Consider the following 18,896-nt stretch of genomic DNA (forward strand, 5'->3'; position numbering starts at 1 on the left):
AAATGGACCAGAGGGGGGAGGGCTGAAGTCGTTGACAGAGGCCTGTTTGAGGGTTGTTGCAGTTCTTGGCAGGAACAACTTGAACAACATTGAAATTGCAGCATTTCCCTGCAGCCATCCCCTCAGGTCTTGAGAGGTCGGAGGGAGATACTGCCAATAACCAAGAGCGAGGTGTCAACCCCTCCCACCATTGTCAATGAGACCACATCAGAGTGACTGTATTCCCCCACACCCCTCCTACTCCACTTCCCTTATTCACCATTCTGTGGTTTGTATTTGACTGGGGGTCTACAAGGTTGGTTTTATCACCCCTCCCCACCCAGGGGAATTGTACCCCAGAGGTGTTTATGGGGAGCCTGACAGGATGTTCGGCCCACCAGGAGATCAAAGTCTCCTCTTCAAGTAAAATGTGCCGTTGCTCACTGTGACCTTTTCAACTCTAATAGGGTTAACATCACAGACGCATGCAAGGCTGGGATTACAGTAGAGGAGCTGGATCGAGGAGTTGTGGCAGCGGATCGGTTTCCGTCCTGCTGTGGTTCACGCAAGAATCACAGCTCATTTTTCAGTAATGGGTGATCATCCTCAGGATATGGGCTGTGGTTCACAGAGAAGGGGATTCCTGAAGTATGCAGTCATATTAGGGCAATTTCAAGAAAATGTTCGGCTTTCAGAGTGCAACATTTTGAATGCAACATGTGCAATGCAAGTGGACAAAGAAAAAGACAGACATGCAGGCTAAAAAGTGAAATGATCACATTTCCCGTCATCATCTTTAAATTACAATGAACACAGGCTGCTTTACGTTTAAAAAGTGAAGTGTATTTTCAACAGCTTCTGAAAAACAATACAAAGACTAAATAATAGTGATAAAAGAGAAATGGATCAAGTCCAAATTCAAGGCAGTGCTGGCCTTAACTTAAGGCTTTTGAGTAATTACTTAAGTGTAAATCAGGGCAATTAAACAAGAATTCATATCAGATACATTATGTACAACATGTATTTAAACCTAAGTTTTGTATAGACCCAATTCTGAAAGAAAGTCTATTATGAGCTCCATGGATTAATTCAAAGGCTCTGAGCATTACTGCATAGTTAAGTGAAATATTACATTCATTACATTTAGAGCAAAACAGAACAGTGTTACATTAATTGATATCAGTATTCAAAAAGCAAACTGCAAATATGTAATTGAACAGCCGCTTTTGCAAACAATCCTATATTCAGACTGCCTCAGACAAACACACCTTATAAGACAGCACATTGTATTACATCAAATGTGACAGATTGAATGTACTACATTAATATGCTCCCATGAATTGATAAGCAAACATTTTAAACATAGTTTCTTTTCCACTTGCTTACACTTTAGGTTATTCTGAGCATCACATACAATCTCTAAGTAATTTGTATGTGTGCAGCATGTAAGGGGTATCGCGTTCACCCAAATAGTTCCCTTTGTCTCTCTCCCACCATGACACTGCATAACAACCACTTTGTTCCAACCACAGTAAAAGAAACTGGCAGGAAGTGAATTCCTCTGAAGCTCACTCAGAGGCTCTTGGCTCACGTGTCTCAGCGTCATTGTGTCTTCAGAGGTTTTCAGCGCCTCACAAACAGTATGATACCAGTACAGACAAGCTGTAATGTGCATCCAGCCAGCAGTTTACTGAGTTCATTAACAACATCTGCGTCATAATAGATTAGTAAGGTGAGTTTAAATCAGATCAGCAGGGATAAATCTGACACATAGTGATCTTACATAGAAATGCATGATTGGAATTCAGTGTTTATACATTGCTCCAGACACAAGCTTCAAAAGGCACTTTTAAAGATCAAATAAAACAGGGATATAGTCATGTGGTGAACAGAATAATAACAAAACTGTTACAGAAGCAACTGTGCATTTATAAAGACCTTTACTCCATTGTGTAAGGCAACAGAAGGCTCTCCACTTGCGTTTCTTTGCATCCAAGCTCCACAATCGTGATAAAAAGTGAACATATTTCACATACTTGACCATTAAAGCGGTTATTGCTTTAATTGTAACAGTTTTACATTTCTCAGAGCCTAAAGGAATGCAGAATTATACGCTGCGGTACTGTGGTGCACTTCTGGTGCAAAGATTAGCAAATCCTGACACAGCAGATATCCTGCGTCTGTCTTTACAAAGTCAACCCTTTTGTGGTATTCACCAGTATTGCAATGTGGAAATCTCGAGCAATGTCTACTGTAGTTTTCAAGTTTCCAGGAGTTTTAAGAAGGTGCCATTGCCAAACAATGGCTTTGGAACATTCAACCGCACAGGGACTGACTAAAAAAAAAAAAAAGAGTCAAGAACACGGAGCCTTGGGAGTTCACAGCGTTACCTCTCTCTGTGTCTGAGGCTGTGTGTGCATCAGAGCAAGTCACACCCCTGAAATATGACTCACTGTATATACAGTCCAACAGCAGTTCATAATCTCATATACTGAGCTTCCTCCATCTACAAAACAAGGCCACTCTTTGGAATGATGCTGATTAAAAACAGTGCACAACTGTTAATGAAATACGCAATAAAATATCAACTCATTTTAAGAATAAAAAAAGTGCTCAGTGTACAGTCGCTCTCTCAGAGAGATCAGTGGCTGAAGAGGATAGTTTCCCAGCTTGTAAAGGAAGGCCATAATGAGTCTGGTGAGCATCTTGGTGGTGCAGCTATTTCAGAGTTTTCAGAGTTCATCCGCCATTGCTCGTCTCATTTGCCAGCATTCTCAGTGGGATTGTACTCAGTTTCACCTGCAGACACCTGAGAGATGCGGCGTGTGGAGCCCCAAAGGCGACGAGGGAATTGTCCTGAGCGAACCTGAGACAAGAGAGGAAAACATGATGATCTTCACTTGCGGGCTAAAACAGAGATGTTAGTCTAAAGACACGCAATTATCATCAGAAAAACCTGATTTAGCATATGATTACCCCTCCCCCTACACACACATACACACTCACACATACAAACATACACCACCACCCCACTCCTGCATTTCACAATCACTTCATGTCCTGTTTCTCACCTCCTCTGGCTTCCCTGCCCCCACCACTATTAACTTCCCGTCCTCTAGTCCCACGAGGATGTGGCTGCACTCTTTGGTGACAGACACACTCCTCACGGGGACCTTCAAGGCCAGGGGCGGTACTGCAGCATCCAGGCTGTCAAACAAAGAATAAAAGACTTTATTTTTTTCATACAACACTTCCAACTTTACATTTTGTCATTCCATATAACACTTTTCATTATAATAAGCTCCAAACTATTTTGGTTATTTTGGTTCATTTACCTGCATAAATCTCTTATGTGGAGGCTGCCCTGAATGGTGCCCAGGATGATGTATTCAGACACCAAGTGGAGAGCAGTCACCTGCTCCTCCATGGTGAAGGAAGACAGCAGACAGCCGTTAACTGAGTAAACATGGATGGAGTACTTGCCCTGTGGGAATAAACAGAGTTTCTGAATTATGCTCAGGCACAACCTTGTGTAAGTATATTCTTCCTGTGTTTGTATATGCAATGTACCGTATGTATTCATGTACCTTCCTATTAGGGCGTTCCTCCAGCGAGGTCTGTACCACAATGTGGCCTTCCATGCCCACCTGGAGCTCTGAGATTTGGGCAGGCACACAGCTGTCACCCGGAGGCCTCAGCGTTCGCAGGGACTGGCCTCGTCTGACAGTGTGCACTATCACAGTCCCATCCTGACATGCAGTGAAGAGCAAGGGAGGGTCAGTGAGAGTCAGTAACCTATAATTTGTTTTCTTTGTTCCAGATTTTACAGAAAATGATTATTTGTTAAAGACACTATGTTATTTAGTCTAAAAATGATGGACTGTACTGTATCTTCTCTGATTTTCATACCAGTTAGAAGCACAGGGGAAAATTTCTGAAAATGAGAGTCAGCCAAAACTGTGGTTTGCCTTTGGATAATTTTGTTATGCTGTTATGCTTTTGTCAAGCTTCTGAAAAGTGAAAATTTGCTGCCTTTTCATTATTGAAAACTGAATATCTTTGGGTTTTGGGCTGTTGGTCATATAGAAAATAAAAAGTTATTTGATTTTCTGACCTTTTATAAACAGATGTTGAATGAACTAATTGAATAATAATAATCAGCTGATTAATCGATAAAAAGCCTACATGATTAATTTGTTACTTATTGCACCTATTGTGTGTTTTGTAGCAACTTTATAAATGTTTACAGAGTGTAAGACATCTCTGACCTTTGACCCTGAGACAGCCATGTTCAGTTCAGTGCTGATGGCCACACAGGTGACCTCCTGGTCATGTCCACAGAGGACCTGCACCGGCCGAGGAGACAAGCCACTGGAGAAGCCACCCTGAAGGACAAAAAGGAGAATTCATCTTTGAAGATACCAGCTTCTACTTATTTACATGTGTACAACCACGCCTAAGAAGTAAGAAAACATGCAGACAGAGAGATATGAACATGTTTACCTGCTGTAGAACCTGCCACACTATACAGGATGTGTCCCTTGAACCAGAGATGAGGTAGATGCCACAGAGATCCAGAGCCAAGCAAGTAACAACGTCTTTGTGGAACACACGAAAATACAAATAAATAACAATAATGTGCCAAAAAGTTTATATATATCTTGGAAATCAGACAATGAGAGCTCACCTATGTGCCGGCAGATCCTGCCCACCAGCTTGCCCTTGCCCAGTTGGGTGATGCGGAGACTGCAGTCCCAGTGTCCTCCGCTAAACAGCAGACGTCCGTCATTGGACACCACCAGCACCTGGGCGCTGATCTCCACACCGGGAGAGAAAGGTCCGCTCAAGAAACGCTGCGTTCTGCACCACAAAGTGGGTTTGTAAAGATCAAAGCAAGTTTGAAACAAGAAGTGAGAGTGAGCTGCAGCCTAAATGCGGAGATTTATAATCAGCACATTAAACTGTCACGACATCTGCAAATTACAACATGTGTTACAGTGCTCAAATGGTTTTTGTCCTGATTTATTCAGTGTTTATGTCGTCCACATTCAAGGTCAGTTTAAAATAAGATCCATTAAACTGAATTTCAATTAATCAAACAGGCTTTGAAGCTTCAGAGACATAAAAAAGATAGCTAGACAGATGTTGTGCTTCTATCCAGCTGTCAGGACAATCTTGAGCATCTTTTGAAATGCTATAAAAACGATGATGGTGAATGTTCGCTCTTGGTTGAAGATTTGTGAATAAAAAATATCAGAAAAAAAATTACAGAGCCACTCATTACATTTCTGGGAGGTTGCGGTCGACATATTTTATCAACAGTAATTCAGGATGTTCAAAGTCATGGTTGACATTTGACAACATGACACAATCAGTGTATTTTCAACCTTTTTTCCCCAGTGTCTACTATTATATGATTTTTAAATTTAAAAAATTGGGGTTTCACATAGTTAATTGCTTGCAGAGGGCACTCACTTTGGATTAGTCAAAGTGGGGTCCTTAGTGAAGGTGAAGTAGTTGGCAATGTTCTTGTCATATGGCAGCCAGCTGTGTGTTCCTATTAAACCGTTTGAGCTCACAGTCACCTGGAGAGAAAAAAGTGGGATGATAGAAAATAATGAAACGCAACTATTTTAAAGGAATGTTTAGTCACGTCATGACTGTGTTTAGTTTTACATTTAGCTCTTGTCAAAGTGTCAAATTGAACCGTACCAGTATATCTGAGCCCTGGATGATGAAGGAGTGAGTCTGGCTCTTCGGTACCACTGCCTGGACCAGAGGAAGGCCATCACTCACCACCTGAGGCACACATAATCATGGATTTAGATAATTGCTGAGGCCATGAAAGTAAAAGTTTGAGTAGACTTGAGAGCACTGAGGTTATACCTCCATAAATGGTCGTAGTTTACTGAGCTGATCAAAGATATTGAGGGGCAGAGTGTCCAGGCGGGCCTGCCGCCTAGCTGCATTCTCAGCTGACATGCGAGGAGGGTGAGGCTCCTGTAAGGAAGATGGGAATGTGATATAAAAGTGCTACTTTTTAAACAGAATTTTGTTGCAGAAGCTGTGAATCAGTCTGACAGTCAAACCTTGAGAAGCTGACAGGGAGTCTGTCCAAAGTTGCTGATGATGCCCTCCAGGGCCTTTCGCTCTGTCTCGTTGGCAATTGCATCCAGATCTACTGCACCTGCAAAAAGGACAATTATGCATTAAGCCAGATCATCAAGCTGATATGACATACAAGATTATTGATTATTTGCATGTTTCTTCTTCCACTGATATGAAAGGGCCCTCGCTCTTGCCTTACCCTCATAAGTGCAGTAGTAGAAGACATTGAGGGCATCTACTGCCTCTTCGCCTCTCTGCTTGTAGCCAAAGATCAGGTCAATCCACTCATGGAGGTGACTTGACACATGCTCACATTCCTAGGGTTAAACATACAAGCTGCTGTGACCTTGAATAGTTGTCTTTATACAGGATGTCATGAGACAAATGCATTATTGAAATCCAGTGTGAGTTTTAAGACTCAGGTTGTGTACACTCACCAGGGCTTTCCTGTGTTTCCTGATGAAGTCTTCTCTTGATGTGGCCCAGCAAGGCAGCAGAACATTTGCCACCGGGTCCTGAGATATCTGCAAATGTCCCAGGTCGAAGCCTGTAGCAAGTATGCCGCACACATGCATTAGGTTCTTTCATTAAACAAATATTTTTATATTAACAATACATCTTGAAACAAACAAAACAGATTAATTTGCTTTCTAAAAATACAATTTCCTATTGTTGATTTCAATAGCTTCCTTACCATTCATGTTCTGCAGGAACTCTGGGAAGTAGAAGAACTCTGGGATAAGCTCTTTGACGTCAGCTGGACTCTCCATGCGAGCCTGCCAGGCTGCTGCCACTGAGTGGAACTGTCTGTCTGCACAGTCAAACCTAAACAAAAACAAGATGTACTGATATCAGATCAGAGATTACAAAGAAATTCTATGAAATATCATGCATTTATCAGTGTTCCCACCTGCCACTCTGCAGCTGGATATGCAGGGTGGTGAATGGCTCCATGCGGATCATGTAGTGCATGACTCCTGCTGCATTAGAGTAGTGTGTGCCATAGTGGAATTTGTCAATGGTGCCTGTTGGGTCCTCAAAGCTCTCATATCTATTGACAGACAAAAAACATCCTCATTGATTAGAAGGACCAGACTTTGCATTAGAATTGTGTCCTTTCATTCATTCATGATGTTATGATAATCAACAATCAACTGAAATGTCATTCTTGCTGGTGTATTCAGTCTGTTGTGGGAATCTCTTAGACTTAAGACTTGGTTGCTGAACTAAAAACCTTGAATCCATGTAACTACCAAATTCACATTATTAGATAACGGGCTAAAACATGCAAACTCACTAGATTTGTCTTTTTAAAACTACTGCATCAAGGATTCAGATTCTCTCATCATTTCCTTGCTCTGTCAAAAATAGCTAACTACTTTGACTGGACATCAGTACCACATACTTTTCTCTGACATTCTGTGCATGGCGAGGGTTGACCACACCAATGGGTTTGGACAAGTCTCTGAAAACCGATGGGTCCTCGAGATCCAGAGTGGGAGAGGTGTAGTCACACAGGACCCAGGGGAACTGAAGAGAGACAAAAATTGCAACATGACGCCTCTTTACACTGTAAGTGCATCATCTGTCGCAATCATGGGGTCATAAATATACTAAGAAGTAGTACACACTGTCAGGGGAAATGCAGTACACTTACCACAGGATACTGCGACAGGTCGTTGTAAGTGCGTCCAGCAATGGTGTTCAGTTGCATCAAATACTCAAAATTGGAGATTTCTCTGCAAACCCATTTCTGTTCAACACATCAACATCAGATTGGTAAATCACAATGAAGTGAAATTCAGATAATAACAACTCATAGAGAGAAATGAGAGAAATAAATACCTGTGTAAGCCCGGATGCCTTCAGGAGCTCTTGGGGGGAGCGGGAGCCAAAGTAAAACAGGTTGGGAGGCCGCAGCCCCAGAATCCTTGAATACACTTTGTTTCGTACCTGAAAGGGCAGAGAAAAAGAGTTTGTTGAGTTGTTTCATAGTGTACCATCATTTCAAATCTATTTGAACTAATTAATAAGCAGAAGGAGTTGAACATCACCTTTTTTCTGAAGTTGATGAAGTAGTGAGCCTGGTCTATGAAGAAAAGCTCCAGCGCAGAGCGTCGCAGGTTGTAGCGCCTTAAATGGACTTCTCTGAGCTGAGACAGAGGTCTCTTGAAGTCAAACCCGATTCCTGAAGGTACAGGCACAGATATTGTTCATTTCTGATAGAACCCTTTGAACTGAGAGAAAAAATTGTAAAATGTTCACAAGAACATATATTTCTTACCCTCCTCAGTCTCTTCTTTCTCACTGCTGCCGTCATAGAAGTAAAGGTGGTGTGTGGTAACCTCCAGACGACCTGGAACAACCGCCACGATGGTGATAAGTTCACAGTCTTCAGACAGAACCAGTTTTTCTCTCTGGCTCTCATCTTCTCCTTCCACCCTGAAAGCATAGGAAAAAGTTAAACCTTTACATTTTCTGCACTGCATATTTGCAAACATCAGGGTTTTCACTCACTGGGACAATATATTCAAGAACTTTTCTAATACTTTCAAGCCCCAAAATTCAGTGTTTAAAACCTGTTGTTCCTGGTCATGTTATTGTTCATATTTATGGCCATTGTAAACATTAGAAATGTTGTAAAATACATATGCTGGCACAATGCAATGCAAATTAGAGACTCACTTGTCATCCAGAAAGACAAGGTCCTCTTCACCTAACTGATCGTCCTCCATGTCGCTTACTTTTGCTTCCTTGGCAACAGCCAACGGGAGAGGCTCAGAGCTCCGAGGACTGTCAGCTCCTACAGAAAATGACAAAATCTTCAGTGCGCCTTTGTAACATTTTGCTTTCATGAGAAAAAAGCAAAGTGAATGTGCTCGTACTCAGTGACATACCCATGTTGTCTCTCAGGGCACTGGCCTCACTGTGAGGGTCGTAGTGGTAGTTCGGCACAAGTTTGAGACGCATCTTTGAATAGGTCTCTGCATTGGACAATTTCCACTTTACCTCAGGCTGAACTCTGATGTTAAAAAAGAAATTACAATTCAGCACATTGTGGGCAGGAAGGAACAGCAAAGGGTCAGTACAGCCTCTGTATGTTTGTAATATGTATTTTTTGTACAACTTAAGGCCATAGACTTTCCATGCTGCAGGCAAAATATATCCTGGAGGCCACTGGCAATACACAGTTTCCTTTCAGATGGAATGACATGAGAGAATTTAAATAGAAATACTGGTTAAGTCAGAGGTTACCTCTTGGCCCATGCTCCTCTCTCACTGGTCAAAAGCCTGCGGAGAGCTTTCCAGTGCTGCCACACCACCCCCTGCTGGCTGGAGCTCTGCTTCTGACAAATGAGGTACCGGTTGTTCTCACTTCTGACTCGCTTCAGGTAGGGGTCGACAATCACTTCCTGTTATCACACAGACAGACACAAGTATCAGATCAGTAATCTGAAAGTAATCTTTTATGTGACACAGCTCATAATGAGGAGCCTAAAAGTTCTTGTGACCTGAAACTTAGATTTGCTGTCTGATCTGTCTTTGTCCCGTCTAAAAGCCGTACTCATCAGGTCGTCAAAGCAGGAATTCCAGAAATTGGACATGATGTCATGGCTCCTCCCAAATGTGTCCAGTTTGTACTGCTCCATGGTAGGCTGAACCTTGAGACAAATATTTTGAGAAGGAAGTCAAACAATAACATTAAAACATAAAACTATAGAAATGTCAATCACAACACAATAAATTAAAAAGCCTTGATTCAAAGATGCAGACCAGTCATCCAGGTTAACAGGTGACAACATACTACCCACAAACAAAACAATCATCAGTAATCATTTATAGAAATTATACTGTAAGTTGAATGATAAGTTTACACTTCCAAGTTTCCTATAAGCTGTAATTTGACATGAAATTTTGTAGACATTCACGGCCCCAAGAGGAAAAAGCCTCCTGACTTTGGTGATCCCTTGACTTTTCATCTAGCTCCAGTTCTTTGGTTTATGATCAAATACCTGCAAAACTAATGACATTCCCATCAACCTCAGCTGTACATTTAGTGGTAACTGATAGATGTTTTAAACTCTTAAATATAAATATTGGTATTGGCCTCAAGAATCCTGTATATCGGTCAGGCTATACTAATATATAAAGCTTTATATATACAGGGGAAACTCACTGAGAGCTTACAGGAGTGCTCTGTTTAACAAGTTGGGATAATAAAATGTTTAACTATGATGGTGAACATGGTAACATTATACCTGCTAAATATCAGGCGTATAATGTGAGCACTATCGCATATGCTGCCTAATGACAGCCTCATAGAGCAGCTAGCATGGCTGTATAGTTTTGATTTAATGTGTAAAGGTAATTTACAACAATTCCAGGGACCACAAAACCTAAAGAATATGTTAGATGCATAAAACAAGCTGATTCTCAATGTGCACATGAGAGACAGGGAAGGCAACACACCATTTCACTAACTTTCCCTCTATTTATTTATTGTATTGGAGAAGATATTTTAATAGCTGCTTCCTTTCGTAACTTATCTACAGTTTTTTTTCTCTTTTATATTGTATAAAAGTACATAAATGTATAGAATTACCCTATATATACACACTTATAACAAATACACACAAGCTCTATAAATAAACTGCAAACACACACACACACACACAAACAGTCAGATATATAGTATATGTTCACTCAGTGGATGAGAAATCAGTCTTGGCCAAGTGTTGACACTGTCCTGGCAGCCAAAGTTATGCCATACTGTTTAATGTATTGCGGGATCCGTATACAAAAGTAATCTAAACAAAACAGATTTATGAACATGCACTGTCACACAGAGCAATGATAAATCCACCACTCAGCTAGTGGGGAGCGTGTCTGTTTGGCATCAGTTCATAAAATATCTTAGCTTCGAGTTCGAGCATAAACTGATCTATGCTTAAAATACATTAGAGGTCAATCAGGAAAGATTGGGGAGTTTAGGTCTGTTATTTTCTTTCTAAACTTCTGATAGCATTTTTTAAAACTTTGCGTTCGCCTTCTCAGCCACCCACAGGGAGGTAAATGGTCGGACCAGAAGGTAAGGTTGGGAAAATCCTGAGTGTCCATTAATTTAAACAAACCGAGCCATATCTGAGTGCGAATGGTTGATCATACCTGCTTAGTCATACCAAAGACTAAGGAGGACCCTCTCTAGACCCCCTAAACAAAAAATAAATCTATTTTTAAATGCACAATGTCAACCAACACACTGACCTGCTGCTGGTAAAACCCTTGCCACTCCAGTGTGTGACAGTAAGCCTTCAGGTCTTGGGCGAAGGTGGTGCTGCCATTGGTGATGGGTAGGTTTGGCAGCAGATTCTGGAGGGTGGTGGGGTCGGCATGCTGGTCAAGCAGCGTACGCACGATGGGCACCAGCTGGGAGAAAGTCTCGGGGTGCCCACAGTTGGTGCCATCCATTACACCTCCTGGCCACAGGGGGGCACCAAGCTGTCCCAGCAGGAAGCACACCTCCTCCCAGCTCAGACACAGCACTGTCTGGAGCAGGCTGTGGAGCTTCACGAAGGCCATCACACACACCTGAAGAGGGACAGGAGGTGAATTACTCGCCATACTTCTAACTGAAAGCCGAACCATACAGTATATGAAAAGAGATGATATTTATTTCACTTATTTTTCATAGACTGGACAGAACGTCAGAGGACGAGCATTCAGACCCTTAACAAAACCACATATTACATTACAAGTAAAGATTCTGCATTCAAAATCACACTCAAGTGAAAGTTTTATCAGCAAAGTGTACTTAAAGTATCAGGAGTAAAAGCACTCAGTATGCAGGAAAATAGCCCCTGTGACTGTTAAATTACTATATATTTCTATATATATTACTGGATTGTTACTACTAATGCATTATTTTATAATTAGTGTTTTACTATTGTATTTAATTGAGGGAGAGCTAATTTGAACTATTTTACATGATGTTGGGGAGTTTAATCTATTTATAACAATCCATATTTATAAGATTATCATATGTTTTGTATGATCTCAATCTGCAAATTAACTACATCTGTCAGATAAATGTAGTGAAGTAAAAAATATAAAGTATAATGTAGCATAAATCTGTCATAACTACAAATATCTCATTTTTGTCCTTAAGTGCAGTACTTAAGTAAATGTACTTATTCACATTCCACCACTGAAATTAATACAGCTGTGTTAGTGCTTCTTTTCTTTTTATTTAAAGTACCTCCAGGCTTTTTTTTTTTTTTAAGAGACCCACAGCTGTGATGTCAGAGTGCAATTATGTTAATTCATTACGAACTTGACATTTTGAAAAACAAAATGGCTTTAGGGGGAGTTCTACTACTTTGCAGATGAACACAATCAGGAGCATGTGATGGAAAGCCTTATGGTCAGTTAATTTATGACCACTCGCTCGATCCCATAATCCTCCAGCAAGAGCAGCAGCAGCAGCAAGAGTCATAACTCTGAGAGGAGCTGCCCTTTCATACAGAACACTCCCTAAGAGGAATGACTGCAATGTCTTTGAAAAGAAACCCATAGAAGGCTTGGTATTTCTAAACTGGCTTTATCTCTGTGAGCTTATCATGCTACATAAATATAGAGAACGCCTTTTCTGCAATGTTCAATTGTATAGGTGCTTGTGCTGTGAAAGACATGCACAGTGAGAGATATTTCATATTTATAGTGATGTGCTGATACTTGATAGGGTGATAGACAGGACAAGTTGTGGGCACAGCTGACCTGTGAGTGCTGCTGTTGGATATAGCCGGTGATGATACGCAGGCCTATCTGGGCCATTTCCTTCAGTTCAGTGTTCCCGGGGCTTCCAGGGGTGCTGTGCCAGGCCTGCAACCTGTCCAGCAGGTTCACCACCCCCTCAAAGATCTGCAACACAGCCGTCAACAAAGGACTCAACAACAAAAGAATAGACCTGTTTCCACACATTGGAGCATCTATAACAACCTAAAGCCATTCAACACATGAACTACAGCTTAACCTGCATTTAAAACAGTGACTCATAACCTACTACCTACACCCAGCTGTGGCTCTCCACCCTCCAGTAAGTCACAACAGGAAAATTTCCACCGATGCTGAACTTGTAACTGACAACAACCGCACCCAGCTCCCCTCACTTTCTATTGAATGCTTAAGGGTGTAATGACTTCAGGCACTGATGCATTTAATTGCAACATAATTCATATTTTATTGACTTATCTAATGCCTGAGTCAACAAAATGACATCATCACACCCTGATGATGCAATCTTTCAAAGATTCATTGTGCCTCTGAATAATTTTATATCATGAGAACTGCATACATTGTAATGTTACTTTTAAATAAGTACATAAGTGACAGTTCTCAGTTTTTTTATGTGTAAAACTTCAATGATACCACATTAATATTGAGACATTGGATATAAGTATAATCACATTTCTTGGAAGACAAACCCTTGACTGATCTGCACTCAGCATTTTAAAATGTTTGCCACCAGCTCAGACTCTACAGAAATCTGCTGTATTGCTTTATGTCAAAAAGTGATATAAATTTGCATCAAAAAAGCACCTGGTTAAATGACAGACAGAGTATTTGTAATTCATCTAGAATTTAAAGTCCCTCCTCCACTCAAAAATGCATTTTTCTTCTTGTTCCTCCTGTTGGGTGTTTGAGCATCACTGTGCAGAATGATGTATGTGCAGAGTTTCACACTAGAAGGCTGTTTTCACATTCATCTGCTGGAAGTGGAAAGTTTCTCTGAGCTCCATGAAAATCTAATTTTAATGCCTACAAGCAGGATTTGTGACATCACAAATAGTTTGGAGCTAATCTTGGTCCAATATTCAACTTACACAAGTGTGATGTGGAAACTTGAAATCTCCAGTGTACAAATACTGAAAAATGACTTTTCAGTGAACTAAGACACATCTTGTGTTCAGCAGTTAAACTTGAAATTGAAATTAAATGTATCTGCACATTTATAGACACTGGAATTTTCAATGAGAGAGAAAGAGTAGATGTGATTTTAAGGATTTTAACAAGATAAATTAACTTTTTTTGAAGAAAAAACATATTAAACAAAAATCATTATTCAAAGTAGAGTATTTTATATACATCTTAAAACATGTCTGGAGGGGATCTTTAAATTCCACTGGTGCTGGGTGTTTACAGTGAGCAAATGAGCAGCCTGCCTTATGTTGGTATGTAGTACTCTTTCAGTCTGTACAGATTTACTAATGTAAGCAATTCTCATGGCAAAGAGAGACTACAAAAGACACCCAACATAGTGAGGAATTGTGATTCACTACCTTATCAAGACCTACAAGCTCAATTTAAAAAAAAATGTTGTTGTTGTTGGACAACAATCAATTTCTGAGCTGCTGTATGTGGGTTTCAAACAATGAAATCAAACTTTTTTCAGGTATCTGATTTTCCCCAGAATATTTTCATTCAATCATTATCATTTTTTGATCAGCCAGTCCAAAGACAAGATAAGGTTTAAAGATAAAAGCATGTGGACTGAGGATGACGAAGGAAACACCAGAGAAATGTGATATCTTAATATAATTTGTGCTACAAATGCTTGGCAACGTGTTCATAATGCTTAAATCAGTGGGCAGATCATATGTGTTAGGTGGGGTATGTGACTTACCTTTTCACTCCACAGTGTGTAATTGTCTGTACCCTCAGCAAAGAGGACGTCCTGCAGCAGCCTGAGGAGCCTCACCAGGCTGGGACAGAAAGGCAGAGACACTCCCTGGGCGTCCCTCAGGTCTGACAAAGACGATTCCAGCATCATCTCCAACAGACTGGCACACAGAGTGACAAACAAGACTTAAAATACTTCACCGAAGTATGACATGATAATATTTCTGGATATCTGGACAAAAGATGACACAGGTGGCAAAGCTGTGGTTCAATTTCTTTTTCCATTGCAGTTCATAGGTTCACCGCCATTTCACTGCGTTTGTACTCTGAGGGAAATAAAACTGAAATGAGTGTTGCTGACCTGCGTCTGATGTCATCAGGCGGGCGAACCAGTTGGCAGGAGGAGCCCAGTTTGGTGAGAACAGAGAAGACCTGTCCTCTTTCTCTCCACACCACATCCCCGGTGCCCTCTGCCCCGCTGCCGCTCCACAGCACGGAGAAGACGATGTTGGTGAGCAGGTTACACAGCTCCTCCTCTGGGGTCTGCTGTAACACAAATAACATTCAGTCCTCATGGAAAAAGACTCAAACAAAACTACAAAGAGCATGATCAGATCACAATTACGCTTGAAATATTAGTGAAATCTCAGCTGAGGAAGCAGCCATACCTGTGGGTTGGACGTATTAGAGATTGTGTCTCCAGTTGGAGGATCTGTCCCATAGCTGGTGTCGTCCAGCACGTTGGATAGACTGGAGCTCTTCCTGGGTCTGAGCGGTGGAAAGGGTTTGCAGTGCTCTAGAGGGGATGGTGTGTTTGTCAGACTACCCGCAGGAGTGTGTGTACCAGTCTCTCCCACACCACTTAGCTCTAAATCAAAGGGTGAACCGAAGGGGGAGAGGGGCTGGTAGTCTCTCCCCTCGTCATCGGGGCGAGACGAAGTGATATCAACTGCATTGGAGAGGGAGGACGAGTGACTCTCCTGGTCCACTGAATCAAACGACTTGAAATGGAGGGAGCCCGTGAAGTTCTTCAGCGTGCCTCCACCTCCACTAGGAGGTGACTGGGATAAATCGGAGAACCCTTCTGAGATGTCCCGCTGACCACCTTCATCCTCCTCCTCCTCGTCCTCGATGTCTTGCGAGGTGTGGTAGCTCAGGAAGACTTCCGTGCGAGCGTCCTCTATGACCAGGGACTGATCCCTGCGCAGTGGAGGCCGGTAGTTTGGCTCAAAGGAACTGTGGGTGCTGGAGCCTGCGAGGCTGGCAGCGTGGGACTCGTAGGACTCTTTTACGTAGAGCTTGGTAAGAACATCCTGCCAGCCAGGCTGTTTAGCGAGCTGCTTCACATAATCCTCATTGGAGTAGATCAGATGAAAGAGCTGGGGGAAATCCCGAGAAGACAGGGTGAGAGCTTGTTTTCATTACCGAGGCTATAAAAATGCTTAGGAGGAAACTTCACACTTCAAGCGGAGCATGAATTATGCTAGCAGACTGACCTTGCGACAGACATCCAAGCGAACAGTGAGCTCAGCTTGATGGGACAGACCGATCACAGCCAGAAGGTCTCTGAAGTTAGGGCTCGCATCTGTGGGGAAGCAGCAAGTTTTATTTTGTTTAACAGTCACTGAAAACATTCTGCAATCAGCTTCTAACAATGAGTGATGGGATCCTTCATAAAACCACTTATTCTCTTCTAAAATTAGAAAGATCTTGGTTTTACAGGTGTTGTGAGGTATTTCTAGGATATGCACCAAGCAGGATTTAGTTTTCTTTCCTTTATTTCCTAACAATTGTTTGAAAGTTATTTTAATTTGTTTAGCTAGTTGTGTTGAGTATATGAGCAGATACCTTTAAAGAATTGCTCCATTTAAACTCAAATAAATATTCATTCATTATCCATTAATTATTGGAAACTTAATTGTTCATACACATTGAATTATATGCTTGCCTGTTGTCAAATTTCACATTTTTGCATGTTCAGTGGACCTGATTTGCACTGACTAAAATACTTTAAGTGACGCTAGCTTAGCATTTATTGGGAAGTGATTAATTGGAAATGTAACATCTGAACACTGACTCTGTTTTACCTATAATTAATGTCACATGACAGTTTTGTCAAGGAAATGTAAGAGGAAATATTAGAAAATGAAAAGTTTCCGAACTTGTAAAATAATGAGTTACAGAATTTAACAAAATAACTATTAGAATCAAACTCATCATAAAACAGATGAGATTTGGAGCTTTAAACTCATTAATTTATAACTAAGGATGTTTAGTGTCTAAGTTTTTAGGTGCTTTAACATTTATAAAGGTCTTCTTTATCATCCATTTCAAGCTCATTAGGGACAAATCTGTTTCATTACCTGTAGCAAGGACCTGCTCATACAGACATCGCACAGTCGTCATGGTTACGGGAATGTCTTCAAGAAAACAAACCAGGCCAAGATAGCCGAAATCCTTCAGCTTAATGCGCTGCTTGTTGCGCTCCGACACTCGCTCACTCTTGAGGATTTTGTATAGAACCTGTAACAAAAAGACAGTGGAACAAATTTGTCATAATGAAAGGCAAGTGTCTGTCAAGTGTTATATTGAGCTATGCTGAGAATAGGTCCGGTCAGTTGCTCTCACCCTGAAGACCCTCTCTCTGGCCTCGTCTCCGAAGCTCGGGTTGAGCAGCAGACTGTAAAGCTGCTCCACGCCCCACTCCAGCAGCACTGCCTGCACCTGCTCACGAGGAGGGCTGCTCCGCAAGAGCTCGTACAAGACGTCCAAGGCTCTCACCACCTGATTGACAGTGGAATGCATGATGAGGACAGAAGGAAGATGTGGAGGAGGAAATACAGCAAGAAACGTGGATTATAGAGATGGAAAGGTTTCAAGTGGTTATAAGAGGGAGAAAGTTTGAAGATGCAAAAACATGAAGATAAAAAGGAAGTGCTGATGGTCAGGTAGAGCATTTGGGGACTGGAAGTGAAATAGCACAGGTCAAATGATAACAGTATTAAACTCCCTGAAGAAAATCAGAGATAAGACATATTTTCACTACCTGTTGCTCCTCTCCTACAGTCAGAATATAGGCGAGGACACTGTGAAGCTCCTCTGGCGTAGGAGACTTGAGAAAGTCTTTCAGCAAGGCAAACAGAGAAGTCTGAATCGTCTGCTTCTCATCAGACAGGCTGCTGCCATCTTTCTCCACACTACAAATCACCAAAGATGTTAGTAAAGAAATAAATAACCCTTCTCATGAGCAAAGTCACTGTATAAAAGAGTCAAGAACGTATAAACGTCTATGAAGACCTTATAACAACTCAAATGCAGTTTCAATAAAATTTGATATACATTGTGGTGGGAAACTGTGTCTTAATAGAAAACCATATTGTGGATGTCAAAGGTTCACCTGTAGTACGTGCGAATGGTATCCAGAATGTATTGAACCCCATATTTCCTCTTCATGCGCTGCTTGCCTTTGTTTATCACAGATGACAGGTACTGGACATGAGCTTTAGAAGAAAAAGAATCTCCTTTCAGTTTGGCATTTAGAAATGTCAAACCAATATGCGAAGTGCATTAATTTATAAAACAGGGTACTGAAGTGCCCAGGTTTACTTTTAATCTTTCCCACTGCCTGAACTCCAAACATTAATGTATTCTATTTCTGCTCTATGGCGCTTTTAGCCTCCTCTTGCTCCTTTCAGTCTTGGTGTGCATATACATATAAAAGGGACACAAACAGCTTTGGCAGACATGAAAAGGTTCACAGGTGTGTTACTCAACAAGGTGAGGGCTACTTATGCCTTACCCAGACAAACGGCGAAATGGCTTTTAGTCCAGATTCGGAAATCAAAGAGCAGGTGCTGGTAGAGTTGCTGCAGAAGTGGGCTGTTGCCTGTTACCTGCTCCAGCAACAGCTGACATGCCATAAAAACGTTCATGTCCATCATGCTGCCTGGAATCTGCAGCAGAGGAAGCAGAGAGGAGGCGGGTTAAAGTGTTTTTGTGTCTAAGTATGTTTCAATTTATGTGGTTTCATCTGAGTACGAGGGTTTGTGTGTCTGTTTTTAGAAACACTTAAAGAAGTGCTGCTTTCAGAGTGCACATATAATACAAGTGTTTGTGTAGCATATATACTGAAC

The 18,896-nt window shown here is 41.4% G+C and overlaps 1 protein-coding gene across 5 annotated transcripts in view; it reads right to left on the reverse strand.

Moving 5' to 3' along the window:
• Positions 1 to 1,776: 1,776 nt before the first annotated feature.
• The window catches only part of nbeal2 (neurobeachin-like 2), a 36,275-nt gene continuing 19,155 nt past the window's right edge, over positions 1,777 to 18,896 (reverse strand). For 4 of the 5 annotated variants that reach the window (XM_042424092.1, XM_042424095.1, XM_042424094.1 and 1 more), the window contains 35 exons: positions 18,563 to 18,716; positions 18,161 to 18,263; positions 17,810 to 17,960; positions 17,392 to 17,547; positions 17,127 to 17,286; positions 16,260 to 16,348; positions 15,432 to 16,142; positions 15,125 to 15,309; positions 14,768 to 14,924; positions 12,862 to 13,005; positions 11,353 to 11,676; positions 9,600 to 9,749; positions 9,343 to 9,500; positions 8,985 to 9,109; positions 8,773 to 8,890; positions 8,372 to 8,529; positions 8,142 to 8,275; positions 7,933 to 8,040; positions 7,745 to 7,840; positions 7,493 to 7,617; positions 6,998 to 7,138; positions 6,782 to 6,912; positions 6,525 to 6,634; positions 6,287 to 6,404; positions 6,069 to 6,166; positions 5,866 to 5,979; positions 5,692 to 5,778; positions 5,455 to 5,564; positions 4,667 to 4,839; positions 4,483 to 4,577; positions 4,248 to 4,364; positions 3,567 to 3,728; positions 3,315 to 3,463; positions 3,051 to 3,186; positions 1,777 to 2,845 (listed from right to left, as the gene is read on the reverse strand). In XM_042424092.1, the coding sequence (XP_042280026.1) occupies positions 2,738 to 2,845; positions 3,051 to 3,186; positions 3,315 to 3,463; positions 3,567 to 3,728; positions 4,248 to 4,364; positions 4,483 to 4,577; positions 4,667 to 4,839; positions 5,455 to 5,564; positions 5,692 to 5,778; positions 5,866 to 5,979; positions 6,069 to 6,166; positions 6,287 to 6,404; positions 6,525 to 6,634; positions 6,782 to 6,912; positions 6,998 to 7,138; positions 7,493 to 7,617; positions 7,745 to 7,840; positions 7,933 to 8,040; positions 8,142 to 8,275; positions 8,372 to 8,529; positions 8,773 to 8,890; positions 8,985 to 9,109; positions 9,343 to 9,500; positions 9,600 to 9,749; positions 11,353 to 11,676; positions 12,862 to 13,005; positions 14,768 to 14,924; positions 15,125 to 15,309; positions 15,432 to 16,142; positions 16,260 to 16,348; positions 17,127 to 17,286; positions 17,392 to 17,547; positions 17,810 to 17,960; positions 18,161 to 18,263; positions 18,563 to 18,716 (5,355 nt within the window). In that variant the 3' untranslated portion in view covers positions 1,777 to 2,737. The remainder of the gene's footprint in view (positions 2,846 to 3,050; positions 3,187 to 3,314; positions 3,464 to 3,566; positions 3,729 to 4,247; positions 4,365 to 4,482; positions 4,578 to 4,666; positions 4,840 to 5,454; positions 5,565 to 5,691; positions 5,779 to 5,865; positions 5,980 to 6,068; positions 6,167 to 6,286; positions 6,405 to 6,524; positions 6,635 to 6,781; positions 6,913 to 6,997; positions 7,139 to 7,492; positions 7,618 to 7,744; positions 7,841 to 7,932; positions 8,041 to 8,141; positions 8,276 to 8,371; positions 8,530 to 8,772; positions 8,891 to 8,984; positions 9,110 to 9,342; positions 9,501 to 9,599; positions 9,750 to 11,352; positions 11,677 to 12,861; positions 13,006 to 14,767; positions 14,925 to 15,124; positions 15,310 to 15,431; positions 16,143 to 16,259; positions 16,349 to 17,126; positions 17,287 to 17,391; positions 17,548 to 17,809; positions 17,961 to 18,160; positions 18,264 to 18,562; positions 18,717 to 18,896) is intronic. The other variant, XM_042424093.1, reaches the window with a different exon arrangement.

Source organism: Thunnus maccoyii, chromosome 10, assembly GCF_910596095.1.
Source record: "Thunnus maccoyii chromosome 10, fThuMac1.1, whole genome shotgun sequence".
NCBI classification, from domain to species: domain Eukaryota; kingdom Metazoa; phylum Chordata; class Actinopteri; order Scombriformes; family Scombridae; genus Thunnus; species Thunnus maccoyii.